Here is a 16,219-nt window from a genome sequence, read left to right as displayed (position 1 = left end):
AACCAATGTACAGAAGCTCTGGTATATTGTAGGAAAATGTTTTGTTATGGTTCCACACAAAGCAAATTCCCTCTTTCACTTTGCTTAAAACAGAGTAAATCAATTTCTACCTCTTCTTATTGCGAATTATTTTCACAGCAACCATTTGGTCTGTTTTGTGGTCATAGCATTTGACGACTTGACCAAAGGAGCCTTTCCCCAACACTTCAAGCATTTCATAGCGAAATACCAAATGATCATGCAGCACCTGACAAAGCAAACATAGACAGGCCAAGCATAAGCAAAGAGAAGGTTGAGATATATATGCAGGGATAAGGGTTAGTCACTCATTTCCAAATGAGCTCAGGCAATAGAGCATAGTGTAATTAATACAATCTGCATGGATGCACCTATGGGAGTTTGGACAAACATATTTTTTATGTTTTCCCTCCAAAAAGGATGTCATCAAACTAGTTTTTAAACATCATCTTTGCAGAATGTATATGTCAGAGACAGAATATGATAGGAAAGCTGCACAAACAGAGAGCTGAAAAAAAGCAGAAAGGTCATAAGCCGAACATTAACAACATATGGGGTTATTTAATGAAGGGAAAGGTAGAGATCAATACGTAGACAGAGAGACCTGTGCATGCAAGTGATGATGTGCTGTTTACTGGCAATAGTGACAATGATTGATGTATAATTAATCCAAGTGATTATACAGATGAAAGACTTCAAAGGAATACTCTACGTTAAAGTTTTCAATCATTCTCATCAATTTGTAAAATATGATAAAGACAGATAAGGAATCACTTTAAGTCTTACACAGCACATCATATGAAAGGAAAATCAGATCATCATACATGTGATATTCATCAAATAAAAACTCTGGATAAGAGTATCCTGAAAACTGAGGAGAGAAAAAAGAAAATCACATTGAAATATTTACCATTTTTAGATTTCTCTTCTGGAAATAGCTAATTTAGTTTTAAAGGTATCACATGTAAGATTTATTACAAGAAGCTGCAGTCTACATGGCAGGCAAAATCAGGCTTGATTGAGACACCATTGATTACCTCTTCTTGTTTCTGATAATTTTAACAGCAAACTCTTTTCGAATCTTGTGGTCAAATACCAGGACTACCTGACCAAAAGATCCTTTCCCAATCACTTCCATTATCTCATAGCGAAATGCAAGATGGTCACCTATAACCTTTGTTACACAGAAAAAGAAAAATATATTAATATTGATGTGATCTAATGGCATTCTGTTGGTTCTCATTAATACAATAAAAACAGGCCATCAAAATAAATCTGTGTCCATTTTGGTTAAACAAAGAAGACGTCCTGAAATATAAGCACCACAAAACACAACCAAGTCAGTTTAAATGAATCAGGATATCTGTACAGTATAATTAAACTACTCACAGGTTAATGAAACTGTTTAAAACTTTGTATTGATATGATAAATGACTGTATATATGTTACAGTGAATATGTCAAATCAGTGATTTTGTAAATCATTGAAAATTTCAGGGATTTTATATAATTCCTGATTCACTCGGTGGTTTCACAAAATCCCTGGAGTTCCTAGGCATTTAACAAAATCCCTGAAAATCATGACAATTTTTTTTACATATTCCCTGAAATGAATATATCACATTCTCAGTGTTTGTTTTGACAATACTGCTTGAAAATATTGCATGTGTATACAGTAACCAAAGATAAACAATATAAGGAAGTTGTGTTGACTAACTCATGGAATTAAGTTTGTTTAACTAATGAGGAAATGTTATTAGAAAATAAAGCAATTTGGCTCCATATGATTTCAGTTAGATAGACGAATAAAATACATCAACAAAAGGTCTCAGTTGATTGTTAGACTAACTCATACAGTAAAGAAAATCATATAAGATGATATTTGCATTTGCAGAATGGAGTCAGATAGAGAAGTACAATTTAGGCGTCAACTCTATGAGATTTACAACACTAACAAGCGTGTCTTGATTCCTAGAGAGAAGTACCCGAAGATCATAGGAGACTTTTTGGAAGCTACATTGTCAACTACAAAGAACAATGATCAATACTACCAGCTCAGAAAGTATGAAATCCTGGAATGTGGAGATGTCAAGAAGTTGATCCATAGAAGAGAAGCAGGTGAAGATCCCATCTAATTCGCATCTATTGAAGATACTTTTGACATCATTCAGAGAGCCCATTTTGCAACAGGTCATGGAGGCAGAGACAAGATGCAGAAGGAAGTAAACAAGAAGTACGCTAACATCACCCTCGAAGGGCTGACCATCTTCAAGTCGTTCAGTGTCAGCAAGAGAGAAAGAGGACCACTACGAAAGGGGTTGTTGTAATGCCAATTTTGTCCAAGAACTTTGCTTCTCGTGCACAGGTTGACTTGATCGATATGCAATCCATGTCTCAAGGTCAATTCAAATGTGTACTCACACCTTTAACGTCAAAGCGAGCAACGGAAGTGGCTTACCAGTTGTTAGATATATTTCTGTTCATTGGGGCACCTGCTATTCTACAAAGTGACAATGGATTTGAGTTCACAGCCAAGATCATTGATGAATTTTCCCATTTTTGACCTGATCTAACCATTATCCATTATCCATGGTAAGCCCACGTCATCCTCAATCTCAAGGTTGTGTTGAGCGTGTAAATTGTGATGTGTAGGATATGCTTACTGCCTGGTTAGCTGAACACAAGACAACGGATTGGATCATGGGCTTGAAGTTCGTCCAGTTCCAGAAGAACTCCAGTTATCATAGTGGCATCAAGATGACACCCTTCGCTGCTTTCACTGGCTCTGATGCCTCTGTTGGTCTCAACTCGTCCAGTCTGACAGCAGAGGTTGTTTCTAGACTTCGAAGCGAGGATGACCTACTCAACGCCCTGTCGTCGGATACAGTACCTTTGGCAGATCAACAACGAGAATCTGATCATCTTGAGCAAGTGCAATCAAGAGGCGCAAGAGCACAAGAGCCGCAACCAGAACCAGAGCTGCAACCAGAACAAGAACTGCAACAAGAACAAGAACTGCAACAAGAACACTCTCCATCAACAGACCTTGTTGCTGAGAGACATAAAGGCATCAGTGAACACAGGAAGAGGGCAGCTTAGTCGCAGATTCTTCAAGCAGAGAGAATGGTGAAAAGGAGCAAGATTGTTCCCTCTGAGGTTGCAGTGGGTGACAATGTGACAATACCAATTCCTGGTGTTGGCAGAGGAGAGTCGATCCAAGGAATTTCATAGGAGTTGTAATGGACATTACTGACAACGGCATGTACACACTTGCTGTAAAAGCTGGTGTCTTGTGTGGAAAGTATTCACACAACCAGTTTGATGTGTGTGCCACATCTCTCTACACAATTGCAGATATGTCGACAGAAACTTGTATCACTGAGATCTGCAGTTCGGTCAGAGTCTGTATGTGGTGGACAGGGTTTTGTGAAATGTAACTGTAATGGCACAAAAAGATGTCAGACACAAAGGTGCAAATGTTACACAAGGCTCGGGTTATGTGTCACTCTTCCCTCTCTTGCAAAAACAAATGTTAATACATATGAGTGTTGTGACTATGTTTCAAAAGATACCACAAAGGTACTCTGATCCATTGCATGATTATGGCAATTGAACACTGATGCATCATCTGATAGTGATAGATATTGTTTTTGTCACTTACATGTTGAATTATTTGATATTTTTTACAACATATTTATGCAACTATTTTTAATCTATAAAGGTTATTTTTCTTTTTATTATTGATACGTTTTTGTCTTTACTTATTACAAGCAGTATTGTCAAAACAAACACTGAAAATGTGATATATTCATTTCAGGGAATATGTAAAAAAAACATTCATGATTTTCTGGGATTTTGTTAAATCCTAGGAATTCCAGTGATTTTGTGAAACCACCGAGTGAATCAGGAATTTTACAAAATCCCTGAAATTCTCAATGATTTTACAAAATCACTGATTTGACATATTCACTGTAACATATACATGATCTGCTCCCCAAACATAAATATGATAATTTCTAGTCACAAGTAAGAACTCTGACACTAATCAGTGTATGAAATAAGCCAAAAGTACAGCCAGACATCAGGGCCAGTAACTTCAAAATGTTACCAGCCCAAAATGGATTTAACCAGACCAAATATGGTGAATTTACTCAGATGTATGGAACATCTAAAGTTTTTACCAGACCATCGGGCTGGCTAGCTGTAAATTTAGACTGTCCGTCAGAAATCTAGACTGTCTCGGTCGGTCGGACAGGCCTTATTTCATAAACTGCACTAATTCAACGTTCATCTTCTTTAATACTGGTATTAGAGTATGACACTTAAATTGTTATTTTCAGGTTTGAGCTTAATCCTTGTCATGGAAAAACCAAAGACCAACACAAAGTATCAATATCACTAATCTGTGAGTAATAATTATAGAAGATCACGATAATATGAGATAAATATTTTGATAACAAGTTAACAACAATCATTCCATCTTTCTCTAAAATGTATGCTTCCACTTCACTGATTACCTTCATGTACACCATGCCAAATTCAAATGGTCATGATCTATCAATAATATGAGTTTTGATAGTGATTTTCATAACTACTCATTGTATGGAGAATTGGAGAATTGTATAGTTATTGAACGCTGCATCAAAGCAACAAAAATAGCAAATGTAACGCCCCCCAAACATTGACAATAATGGTAGGTCTGTTCTGCACCAATGATCATCTGATAGCGTAGATTGTTGTTAGTCACAGAAACCCAAAGGTGGTCCAAATCACGCTACAGCAGGTATGCATTAACAGCTCTGTGCATGGTGTCTTGTTTCACACAACGACAATGTGGCACTCAGGTTCTTATATCAAGAAACACATACATTAACACATTTGACTCAGATTACAAAATCCAGGACAGTCCTCCTAACCTCTGAAGCCACTATTATTATTGTAGCATAAAGTTAAAATATTTTTTTTATTGTCCTAAATCCTAAACGTAATATTTGTTGCAGGGTTTTGTCATTACTTTCAAAAAACATGATAAATAGCTGCAAGAAAACCGATCCATTAATACAACCATGACTTTTCCCCTGTATTGTTTTAAAAATGTTAACAGTCTATCTGTCTAAAATTTCTAAACAGTATATTATGAACAAATTTAAATTGTTAAAAATTTAACAGCAAAGATACATCAATCCCATTAATATTCTCTAAATGTACTGAATGCCTACCTTGATGTATGAACCATTGTCATCATCATAACCATTGTTTTGAGCCCCACCAGGAATTCCTTCAATCTTCTTGGCTTCTAGGCCCATGAACCAAACTTCAGGATAGTCCAAAATTTCAGTTTGTTCAAATTGTGAAAGTTTACTCCTGTATAATTTGAGTGCCTCTGGAATAAAAAAGAACATAAGCACTTGCTACAAATTATCATTAAATGCATGTTTGCATTACCTTACATTTATGTTAGTAGTATTGCCTGAAATATGGAACTTATAGACCCTGCAGTTCTTATTCTAAAATAACATGATATGAGACATTGATTCTTCAGAAGTATCTCATGTCTGTAATCATGGTCACTGGAAGTGAAATTCATCATAAACTGAACAAGGGACATGTGGCAAAATATTTTTCATTACCCCTAAAGCCAACAACTGACGTTACTCGGACATCCTCATATGCCATCCGAACAATGATGCAATAATATTAAGTAGTCAAACATAGACCAATTAGTCACCACATTCACGCTATATGCTACAAAATCTACAACCTACCAGCAGGAGTCATGGGGATTTTGTTGCCATATTGGTCTCTCTTGGTCCTCTCTCCTGTGAAGGAAGATGCCCCTGACACCCCATCTGTCTGTTTGAGCTGGGGCAGGGTATTGTTGTTTTGTTCAGTAACATGTTCTTGGTGGTGCTTGTGGCTGTGACCATGTCGATCAGTGTTCAGGTGGGGTAATGTTGTGGTGGGAGCCACTGATGACCCAGCTTTTGCCTACAATGTAAAAAATGTTTTAATGATCATTGTAATTATGAAACTGGAAGAGAAGTCACCATTTGTCCTACACAATACATGAATTTTAAAATCAGTAGACATTTGTGTTCTACTCCTTGAGTACTTCACCAGTGAAGTAACCAAGATATGGGGCATTAATGAACTCTTATTGCCAACAGAGATAAAACCAATGTTCATAACAATTTTGTACCAACCTCCAAGTTATAGTGAGAATTCTTGACCCTGCTAGAGTTGGTCCCTTGCTTTTGGGTGGAGGCAAGAGAAATCTGGGTGGCATAGCGGCTTTCTCCACTCACACGGTGGGACCTGTGGAGACTGCCCTGTTGGGGACTCTGAAAGCAATGGCCACCATATGAAAAAATCTTAAACATCATCATGGCATGACAGAACTGTCACTTACTGAATACAGAGAGGCAAGGATTGGAGTTTATATTGTATTCATTCAAGGCTAAAAGAGCACAAAAGGGAGAATCATGAATAGTTGTAAAAATAAACTTGACTTGTCATGTTGGATTTACAACTCATTATAAGTGTATAATGTTTCCACATTCCTTCACTAACACTAAAACTCAACAGAAAAGTGTCAGCCTTCATCTCAGTCAGTCACCATTATATTTAAGTGTAAAGAAACAACATCTATTATCAGTAATTTGCAAGTACTCTACTACTGTTTATATGCCAAGTTTTAATAATTACGAGCAGTTCACGGGAGAATATCAGACATCAGACATCAGTTATCATTAGATTTCAGTAAAAAACACAATGGCTATCAATAATGATTTATAATTACTCTCCTACTATTTGTATGCAAAGTTTTTGATAATTAACAGCAACTGATAGGTGAATATCAGACACTAAGTGTCATTGCCATTACAAGATGACATGCACTGATAACCCCATAGTTGTAAGAAATAATTACTTATTGTAGATTCTATTTACCATTTCAAAGTTACCATGGAAACAAGCTCTGCCCTGCCTGGAAGTGCCACAAACTGAGCACTGTTCCCTTGGGGTGGAGACATTTGAAAATTGTTGACAGTATTCTCTGCTGCTTTCATTCCTCATCAAGCAGTGCTCGCCAAAATATGTACTTCTTTGAAGAAACTGCATAGGGGTATCATTTCTCTTAAAACTGGCCACTTTCTTTGGTATTTGAGACTGTATTTGACAGTGTGGACTTTTTGGAAACAAAGTAGTTCCACTGTTTTGAGTTGGATTCTTACGATTAAGCTGCTTAATTGGTGTGTTTGTTTGTTTGCATTGATACACTTGTCTTGACTTGCTCTCTGTAGAAAAGAGTCCATGGTTTTCATAAATGAATGATTGTTTGATCTGTGGGCTGTGTATAAAACTGGCTCTTGAAAACTGAAAATCCAACTTATTAAGAGTAGATTGACTAGAATCACTTTGCACCAAACCATTACCGGAATGTTTCAGAGGTCTGGGTATCAACTTTTGTTCAAGGTTTCTTGGATACCGAAAGCCATTTCGATATGATTCAGAGATATCTCCATCCAAAGCCCATGGGGCTCCTACTGGTGGGAAACAGCTTTCAGTGGCTCTTTCGCTTTGTCTTGATGACAACATACCATTCTTGTATGCCACAATGTCATGTTGACTATTAGCTATTTGCAGTGGTCTACAAAGACTTGCATTGTACCACTGGCCACATTGTGCTTTATATTGAGGTTTGATGGTCATTGGCATGTCTGAAAGGGCCACGAGGGGATTGAATGGTCCTGTACTTTGAGGAACAGGTGGAATACAGGATACAGCAAACCACATTATGACTGTTGGTTAAATCAACCAAAGTGTTATCCACTTTCATAACCGTTTCAGTATGTAACAGTTCACATGTATGAGGTAACACATAACAGCCACATGAAAAAGAACTTTGGTGTTTCAACACAGAATTTCAAGATGTGATAATTCACAATTCTTTAGGATCATGGCTGAAAGTTAACATTTTCAAAGAATCCACTTTCTACACAATGATTGAATCCTCTCAAGTCCATATGAAATCCATGAATGTCTGTTCTATATGAACAAATGATAAGTCACAAGTCCTTCTACAAATGAAACAGCGGTCTAGTCAGATACCAAACATCTCTTCCTCAAACCTATTCTGAAGCCTTTGGTGATATATCTATATATGTTGGGATGGTTACCCATGGCATGGTACAGGATTTTGTCTTGGAAATGCTAGTTAGCTAAAAGCTACTTGCCAGAAGCATTCTCTAACGTGATAATTTAGAATACCAAATTCATTAGGTCAGGAAGCTTGATGAAACTGGGTATCAGGCCCCAAGCTCTGTAAACATGATGTCCTGGACCAGAACAGGAGTGCACCACTTGATCTGTCAGCCTAATTAGGCTTAATAATGAGGCAAGGTTGGTAAAAGATAATACTGCCTCCAGTGAAGCCAGTGAAGACTGGTGTCATCCTTTGTGTTACATGTTGTATCACATGTGTGCAGTATCTTATTAACAGACACACTAACACGTGCGATTAGGCCTGATAATGAAGATTGGTAGGTATGTGTCAGACCATGCAAGCCTGTCAGTATTAAATGTCTGATGACGTTGTAAATGATAACAGATATCTATGTACTAAGTGACACAGAAGTAAAATTTGACATATGTCAACTATGACTGCTATTGGTATAATGTTTTATACATGCAGTGAATTTATACTCTTTAATGATATATATCAGACAAAGAAATGTGATTATTGTTTCTCTTCTAGGCCCACAGATCTCTCCAGAAATTGCTGATGCTAAACATATTTCAATGTCAACAAAATGCCAGTATGAATGACATTAAATTAATTTGAAAGGATACTGAATCATAAATCTTGTGACAATAACAACTCCCAGGGTCTCGTATCTATTTGCTGTTGAGTAACTTAAGTTCTCTGAGAAGGAGTTGCTTCCTCCTTAAGAATCCTCACTACCACATATATATAGACACTTGCTGTAAGCCATAATACTTCCCAGTGCTTCAAAGTTGCTGCATGTACATGCCCCCAGCCTCAAGTAGGAGATCATGGAAAATAACTTTTTAAGATACAATCCATTAAACAATAAAGATCTTCTTTTTTTGTTTTGGATAAGTTTCATCAAATTAAGAAATTCAACCCCACACATTCATGTTCATTCCCCTCCAGATGAGTTCATTTCATGACGATGCAACTCCATGGAAAAACCAATGAAAACAAATTAATATCCATTATTGAATTTGGTATTCCATTCCTGTCAGTTGCAACAGAAGTTTTCCAATCCAGCTGGACAGCTTGTATACTCCATATGAACACCCAGAATCAGGCAAAAACATATTCAAATGCATTCATCCCTGATGCTACAAAGTTTCAAATCCAGCGATTTAAATTTCCTATTGTAGAATGTAGTTATCCAAATGTTTCCATCACTCAGATCTTTCACATAGGTAGATGTTTTCTTTCACCCAAATGTTCCACCCCAAGGAAAAAAGGTCCAGTGCAGCAGTCGAAAGTGTAATAAGTGTGTTGGGAGTACTTCCCGTACCCTCAGCCTGACGAAATGAGGCCTTGTCAGAAGGTGAGGAACTTATATACGAACTTACGCGTGCAGTAAACATCCTACTTTTCATATTCATACAAATACTTTCACCTGAATTTAATCATCCTAAAATCATTTTCATGTCTTATTTTTGGTGTCCTTAAGTTGTTTATCACCAAAGTAAAAATACATATACATAAGTATGAGAGAACATGATCATAAAATGTGAAGTGAGGAGAAAAACAAGAGAAAAAAAGATGTTTTACATCTACGCAAGAAAACACACGGCTTACGATGGGTTGAGAAAAGATTAGTTGGGTAATTTGGGCAACATATCAAGCCATTTCTACTCATGTGCAGCCAATTGCAATAATGAGTTGATACAAGTACAGAAAACAGGCTACTCTAGTGCTGCTTTCTGAACTGCTGTACCCTCCACAATTTACAACCTCACCAGAAGAATCTCTCATGCGTTTCACAACAAACCCACCTGTCTCTGGATCACACATACAGATTTCTACACAAATATATGGCTGCCTCCATTCAAAACTGATGTTGCCTGCTTACACAACTCCTGATATGTTTTTCTGTCAGTACTATTTTTTCCTGTTTGTATATGCTATATGTTGTACAGATGTGTAAAACACATATACAAACATCATTTCATCATAAAATAATATCTAATGACAAAGGTGTTAATAGTTGGAAATTTGTTTTATTTATATTTCATTGAAAACTAAGAGAAACGTTTCACGTCCTCAAATATGGAAATATGTGTGTTCATCCTCAAAATAGCAAAAACATTATTTCACAATAACATACATACCTACTGAAGTTTAAGGAATAGGAAACAGATAGGGTCTCTTCCCTTAAATATCATTCTATTATTCATCTTTGTTTGTCAATTATCTTTACACCTTAGAAAAGATTTAATAGGATATATGTGACTTAATCTTTACAATTTACAATGTGATGAAGGCATTCATAAAGGTCAGTATCTGACCCAAATGAACTCAGTAGATCTGTTAAACATTCCCAAAATACAGTCTAAGATATCCCAACTCAGGTTACCCAACTGTTTACTTTTTTATAGCTTTGCATATGTGACATGTTTTGAAATTAGTTCATTGATTGCAGTACTAGAAACCTGTAAACATAAGAATACATGTATGTTACAAGGAACTTACAACACTGAACAAACAAGAACTGTTTCCCAGTTTACCAGCCATGGGTTCTTAGTGTAAGATCCTCAGTACATCTATGCTATGATTTGACAGGTTATAGAAATAGAGCAATAGATACAGATGATTTACTAGCCTCCATATAAACATTGCCTACAAGGGTTGTTAGTTGACTGGTGATAATTTGTATAGTTTATTTATATTGTATGTTTACAGTTTCCTGCACAAACAACATCTATGTTTATAAAGAGGCAATAAATACTCATCACAATGAAACAACAAAACTGATGCCTTTCAAAAAACAAAAAAGACAGGTAAGATAGTTTACCTGAATGATAACAAATATGTTGGGTCTTTTAAGACTGGAATTTCTAAAACAAGCTCATATTCTTGTTTTCTTTGGATGGCTGAATATCATAACAACTTATCACATTGATAAAATAAATATACAAGCACAGAAAGGTTTTCTGTTCACAGATAGGATATAATAGCAAAAAAAGCTGTAATGGTCATTTGGCAGATGATGCACACAATCGTAAGTATAACCAACCTCAATGAATATGACATTTCATTGAGAAATGATCTAACTAACTTTAGAAAATTGCAGAGTTTCTGTAAAAAAGATGCTGTATTCATTCACCTGCAAGCAATATAACTGGTTCCTTGCTGTCTGGAAAAAACATTAACTTCCCCTTCAGATCACACTTTGTCATTAACAGCTGTCCGTGAAATTAAGACTGATCTCTTAGAGTCACAAACAATTACACCCAACATCACTACTTAAAAAAAATACCACTATCAAACCCCATGATGAAAATCCTTTTGCTCTAAATCACCTCTCCTTACCCTCTTGGCTGGTAGAACAATCAACTTTGTGGAGCCCTTTAACTATTAGGTTGAGAGGTCAAACTGTTTAACTAGTTTAGCTCCAACTTATTCATATGCTAAAACAGGCATGTTGATGGTGAGATTGGATATGTACACTTGTACCCACTACCATATTTCCATGTTTATATTGTTTCAATTAACCCAATTTAAAAAATAGCATCACCATACCAATAAATACATTCCATATTAAGGCACTGTTTGAACTGCCCTTAACAATAAGTAATAAATACCTTTCCTTCTTTTTAGTTTCTAAATTGTTGCTACAGCAATATATTCTTACTTTTGTTCATGTCTAAATCTTCCTTGTTCACTCAACTCTGAAAGGACAGTGCTTGTGATTAAATCTTCTCTTCTACATGTCTTTTTGAGCAAACAGTGGGGATGAAATCACAACAGCAATATGATGTCCACTTTATTGAATAATAACACTAATCTGTATTGAGTATGTTGCTTCTATTACATGATGCACTGGAGCTATACAAAATAGCAAAACTTACAAGGACAAGTTAAGTGAATAATAACATATTGAAAATTAAAGAAAGTTTCCTTTCCTTATGAATGCATTAACATGGAAAACATTCCTTATGCTTAGGACCCACTGATTATAAACTGCCAGGCAAAAGAATGTATACACTGGAAAATTGAAAATTACAAAAATGACAAACATGATCAAAACAATGTAAGATCTAAAACACACGTGTGATACCCAAATCAAATACATCACAGTTGAATAACTACTTCTCATTTCTTTCACCATCAAACATAGTAATAGCATTGTTTGAAATTACCCTGGCCTTATTACAGCTGCAATATTACTAATACACAGTTCCTCATGTTTACACACTTGAAAATGAAATTTTGCACGCATAAAACTACAGTAAATTGAACATATCAGTATGAATAGATGTTGTTATAAAAATGATAATACCATAGAAATGACACAATTCCATATGATTATGAACAGATCTTTTGACAATACCAGTGATACAAAGAGAAAATATGAAATTGGGAAGTCTGTCTATAGTACCAGTAATGAGCCATACACTGTACGTGCTGTAATGGCAAGTGACTGGTAACACTCAAGTTTAATCTTGATAGATAAAGGGGAGCTGCCCATAGCAATATAAATATTTATAATTCTCCCCCCAATATTGATCTTGCACTATTGCTAGTGTCTGTCTCATGATAAAGTACTCCCACCCCTGGTAAGTTGGTGACCTTATGCCTATCAATGTTTGACCCAAATAAACAAATCTGGAGACAGAGAACTCCTAACATCAATTTTTACCCTTGTTCATGTGGTCCAACATTGAGTTCACTATTGAGAACATGCTTCAGGTTGCACAAGATACATACATAAAATGATCAGTGTATAGCATATCGCTTGAGATGGGTACAACAAAAAGCTTGTTATTTCTTGTTCAAAGATTCATTTTAACTCAAGTAGTATTTGACTGCCTTTTCAACATATCCAATGTTTCATATTTACCCTACTTAAGTTAAAACAATTACTGTTCATGTTAAGGGTAATTTTGTTTCCTTATGGAAATGTAAACAAGTGACTTATTGATCCTACTTATTTGGTGATCCTCAGAACAAGACTTCCAGATATATAAAGGAGCACTCAACCCAAATGCTTTCAACATTTACAAGTATACATTTCATACATCAAAATAATTGTTGCGCACTTGGGAGTTATGGATCTGAAAATGTATTATTTTACATCCTGGACTAGTGTATCCATAACAGTAAGTGTAATGTTTGAATGGCATGCTACGTGTCATTAAATCCTAATCCCCCAAGACCTTAATAATACCAACACAGTTGTTTATCTCATGTAATAATAGTGATGCTTTGAACTTATTCACCTCCCTCCAACTGACTAACATCTAAAACACCTCAAGCATCACAGCTACAGTCAGGAACCATATACATGACTTGTTTCCAGTGTATTCAATATAGCCAATGATCCTTTAAATTCCTAACCGAATAACAGGTGAATTGTGTGCATAGCCAATATTTTTTCATAAACCAGGGTGTGCCAATAAATCAATTAATACAATTATGTAATACAATCCACCAGTGGTGGCTTGGGAACTCCACCAGGCATTATTCGTTACTGGATTGCACACAGAACAAGGTTAGAACTATAGCCGGTTATTTGGATCTGTTTGCCTCACTGGGTAGCACAATACGTTCAGGAAATAGCCTTATAGATTACTGTGACTACAAACAGTTTGTCATTTGTTTTACATTAAGATAAATGCAAGTCAATACCTTTTGTGACACACACACTCATACATTAACAGAGTTTCTTAATAATTAGAACAAAGATTAAACCCAGTTTGGTACATAAAATACAGGAATGTTAACTTTCAAATAATGACCCAAGTCAATCAAATAATGACAATTACATGTAGTTTGTAAAAGGACAATATTTAATGTGCATACACCTTAGATACTTATGTCTGCCTATATTTTACTTTATGAACCATTTTACTTTTTCAAAGCTTGAAACACAATAAACAACTAGTTTGTTACCTGCATAGTATTGTCAATAATCAATCCTTCATGTTCAAAAAGGTTTGAGCAATCCAAAGTCATTGACCACAAATAACTTTTTTAAGTCTGGCATGTCATTATGAAGGTTGGTTTCAGTCAATATAGGCTTACACCCTGTTAGTACAAACTATACTGTTCACAGTTAAAATGTTATATTTAACCATTACTGTAACTGAGTAATGTACTTTGTATGTATGTAGACATTCCTTACAATAGTAGTAACAATACATTCATCAGCTTCATATCGTTGAGGTATCGTACAGGGATTAATACAGCCAAAATGCCATTGAGCCATCTTCCAGTATAGAGTATATAGAGAATACTACACAAGGTTTCATAGTCTGTCTCAGTCCCTGAACAACATTATTTTCCCTACTGCCTAGCCCTCTCTGCAGTGCTAAAGCCCTAAATAAAGCAAGTCTAGATTTCCTCAGACTGAATCTCTGGTCTCCCTAGGGCTCCTTTTCAATATAAATGGGCTTGTTTGTTACTATCCAAATTATATATATTCAGAGACTAAGCCTTAGTCTAAAGGTTTCATTACATATGAATTATACGAAACGAGTGTCCTTCCTATGGTATCAGAAACCATAGGAAGGTCACGAGTTTCGATATAATAATTCATATGTAATGAGATCGAGTGTGGTATTTCATTTATTACCGTCTTACATGCATTAAATTGACAAAACAGCATATTTTTGTTATTGTTATGGTTTCATACCGAAACCGGTTTCATAAAGAGGTTGTGGAAGAATGTAGTTCACTCTTGCATAACGTCACACTGTATTGACATCATTACGCCATTCTCCTCTGCTCCCTTGGTAACCGACGTCATGATGCCCTTCAGTTGTCATCGCCTCATACAGCCTCCTACATTAAACTACTCCGTAGCACCCCATTTCTTGGTTTGCAGTTGCTTCACTCGGCTAACATCACTAGTGGAAACATTACATTTATGTTTTTCGATGGATATAATGTCTCAGTTCGACTCTCAATTAAACAGCGATATGGCAACGTTCACAATGTTTAAATTCCCACAATGCATATAAGTTGTAGAATGAATGAATTCACATGTTTGTTATGAATGAACAAGTAGTTCTGTCACAATGTGACCTAACTGAGGGGTCATCGGTTATCCAATCAAATCTTTAAAATCTCAGGTCAAGTCGTTACGGCACAGGTCAACGCGATACGACACTCGTGACATACGAGATTAGTATGCAACTACCCATACCTTGACCACGTGGGTAATAAAGATGAATACAAGGGTTGTCCTCAAATTTACAACATTTACCAAATTCAACAATATGGAATCCTGTTTCCATGGTGTCGTGATTAAGTCTACAATTTTACATACTGGTACTAAATCATATTGCAAATGAACATGTTCATCTTGATCTTTTTTTCTATTTGGAAACAGTCATAAGAACAAATTCAATGAAGGATTAGATTACGCTTTGGTGCTGAATTAAACTAAACATTTTCAAACATCAACAGCAAATTCTTTTGTTGATCAAGACAGCACAAGCAGGATCCGTGAAGTGATGGATGACTGACATTGGCAACTAATAGAAAGTACCTTGAAAACCCAAGTGTCTGATTCTGAACAATATGCTTACCTTGTAAGGTTGTCGTCACTAATTAGTCTATTATACCATAAACATAATGGCATGATTTTTACATAGAGAATTCATGTTAATATACTATATATTCTTAAGAAAACATTTCTTTGAACTTAACTCATTATGGGAGTGCAAGATAATAAATATTCATAGATGTTCATCCATGGTAGAATAATTATTATCATCCTTTATTACCAACAGAGCTAGAGATAACCATTAAAATAAATATGCACTTGTCATGCTTGTGCACTTCAAACACACAAATGTAATAATTATCTCAGTTATACAACATTGTTGAAGTCATTCAAGTCAGACTGACACTAGGTCAGAATAACTTCTATAAGAAACATCAGATGAAGATGGAAGATTGCATTTTTCTATATGGGAGTGCTAAAGGATTGAGA

The 16,219-nt window shown here is 35.8% G+C and overlaps 1 protein-coding gene across 5 annotated transcripts in view; it reads right to left on the bottom strand.

The window, feature by feature from the left end:
* LOC124258763 (dual specificity tyrosine-phosphorylation-regulated kinase 4-like) overlaps nt 1-16,219 on the bottom strand; it is a 56,890-nt gene that overhangs the window by 8,534 nt on the left and 32,137 nt on the right. For 3 of the 5 annotated variants that reach the window (XM_046692847.1, XM_046692848.1, XM_046692849.1), the window contains 4 exons: nt 6,221-6,358; nt 5,783-6,005; nt 5,237-5,400; nt 1,056-1,192 (listed from right to left, as the gene is read on the bottom strand). In XM_046692847.1, coding sequence (XP_046548803.1) covers nt 1,056-1,192; nt 5,237-5,400; nt 5,783-6,005; nt 6,221-6,358 — 662 coding nt within the window. Of the gene's footprint in view, nt 1-110; nt 248-1,055; nt 1,193-5,236; nt 5,401-5,782; nt 6,006-6,220; nt 6,359-6,965; nt 9,571-16,219 lie in introns of those variants that run through there. The other 2 variants (XM_046692846.1, XM_046692845.1) reach the window with 2 other exon arrangements.

Source organism: Haliotis rubra, unplaced genomic scaffold (assembly GCF_003918875.1).
Source record: "Haliotis rubra isolate DU_JTF1 unplaced genomic scaffold, ASM391887v1 Scf70, whole genome shotgun sequence".
Lineage (NCBI taxonomy): Eukaryota > Metazoa > Mollusca > Gastropoda > Lepetellida > Haliotidae > Haliotis > Haliotis rubra.
This window is presented reverse-complemented; position numbering and strand designations above follow the sequence as displayed.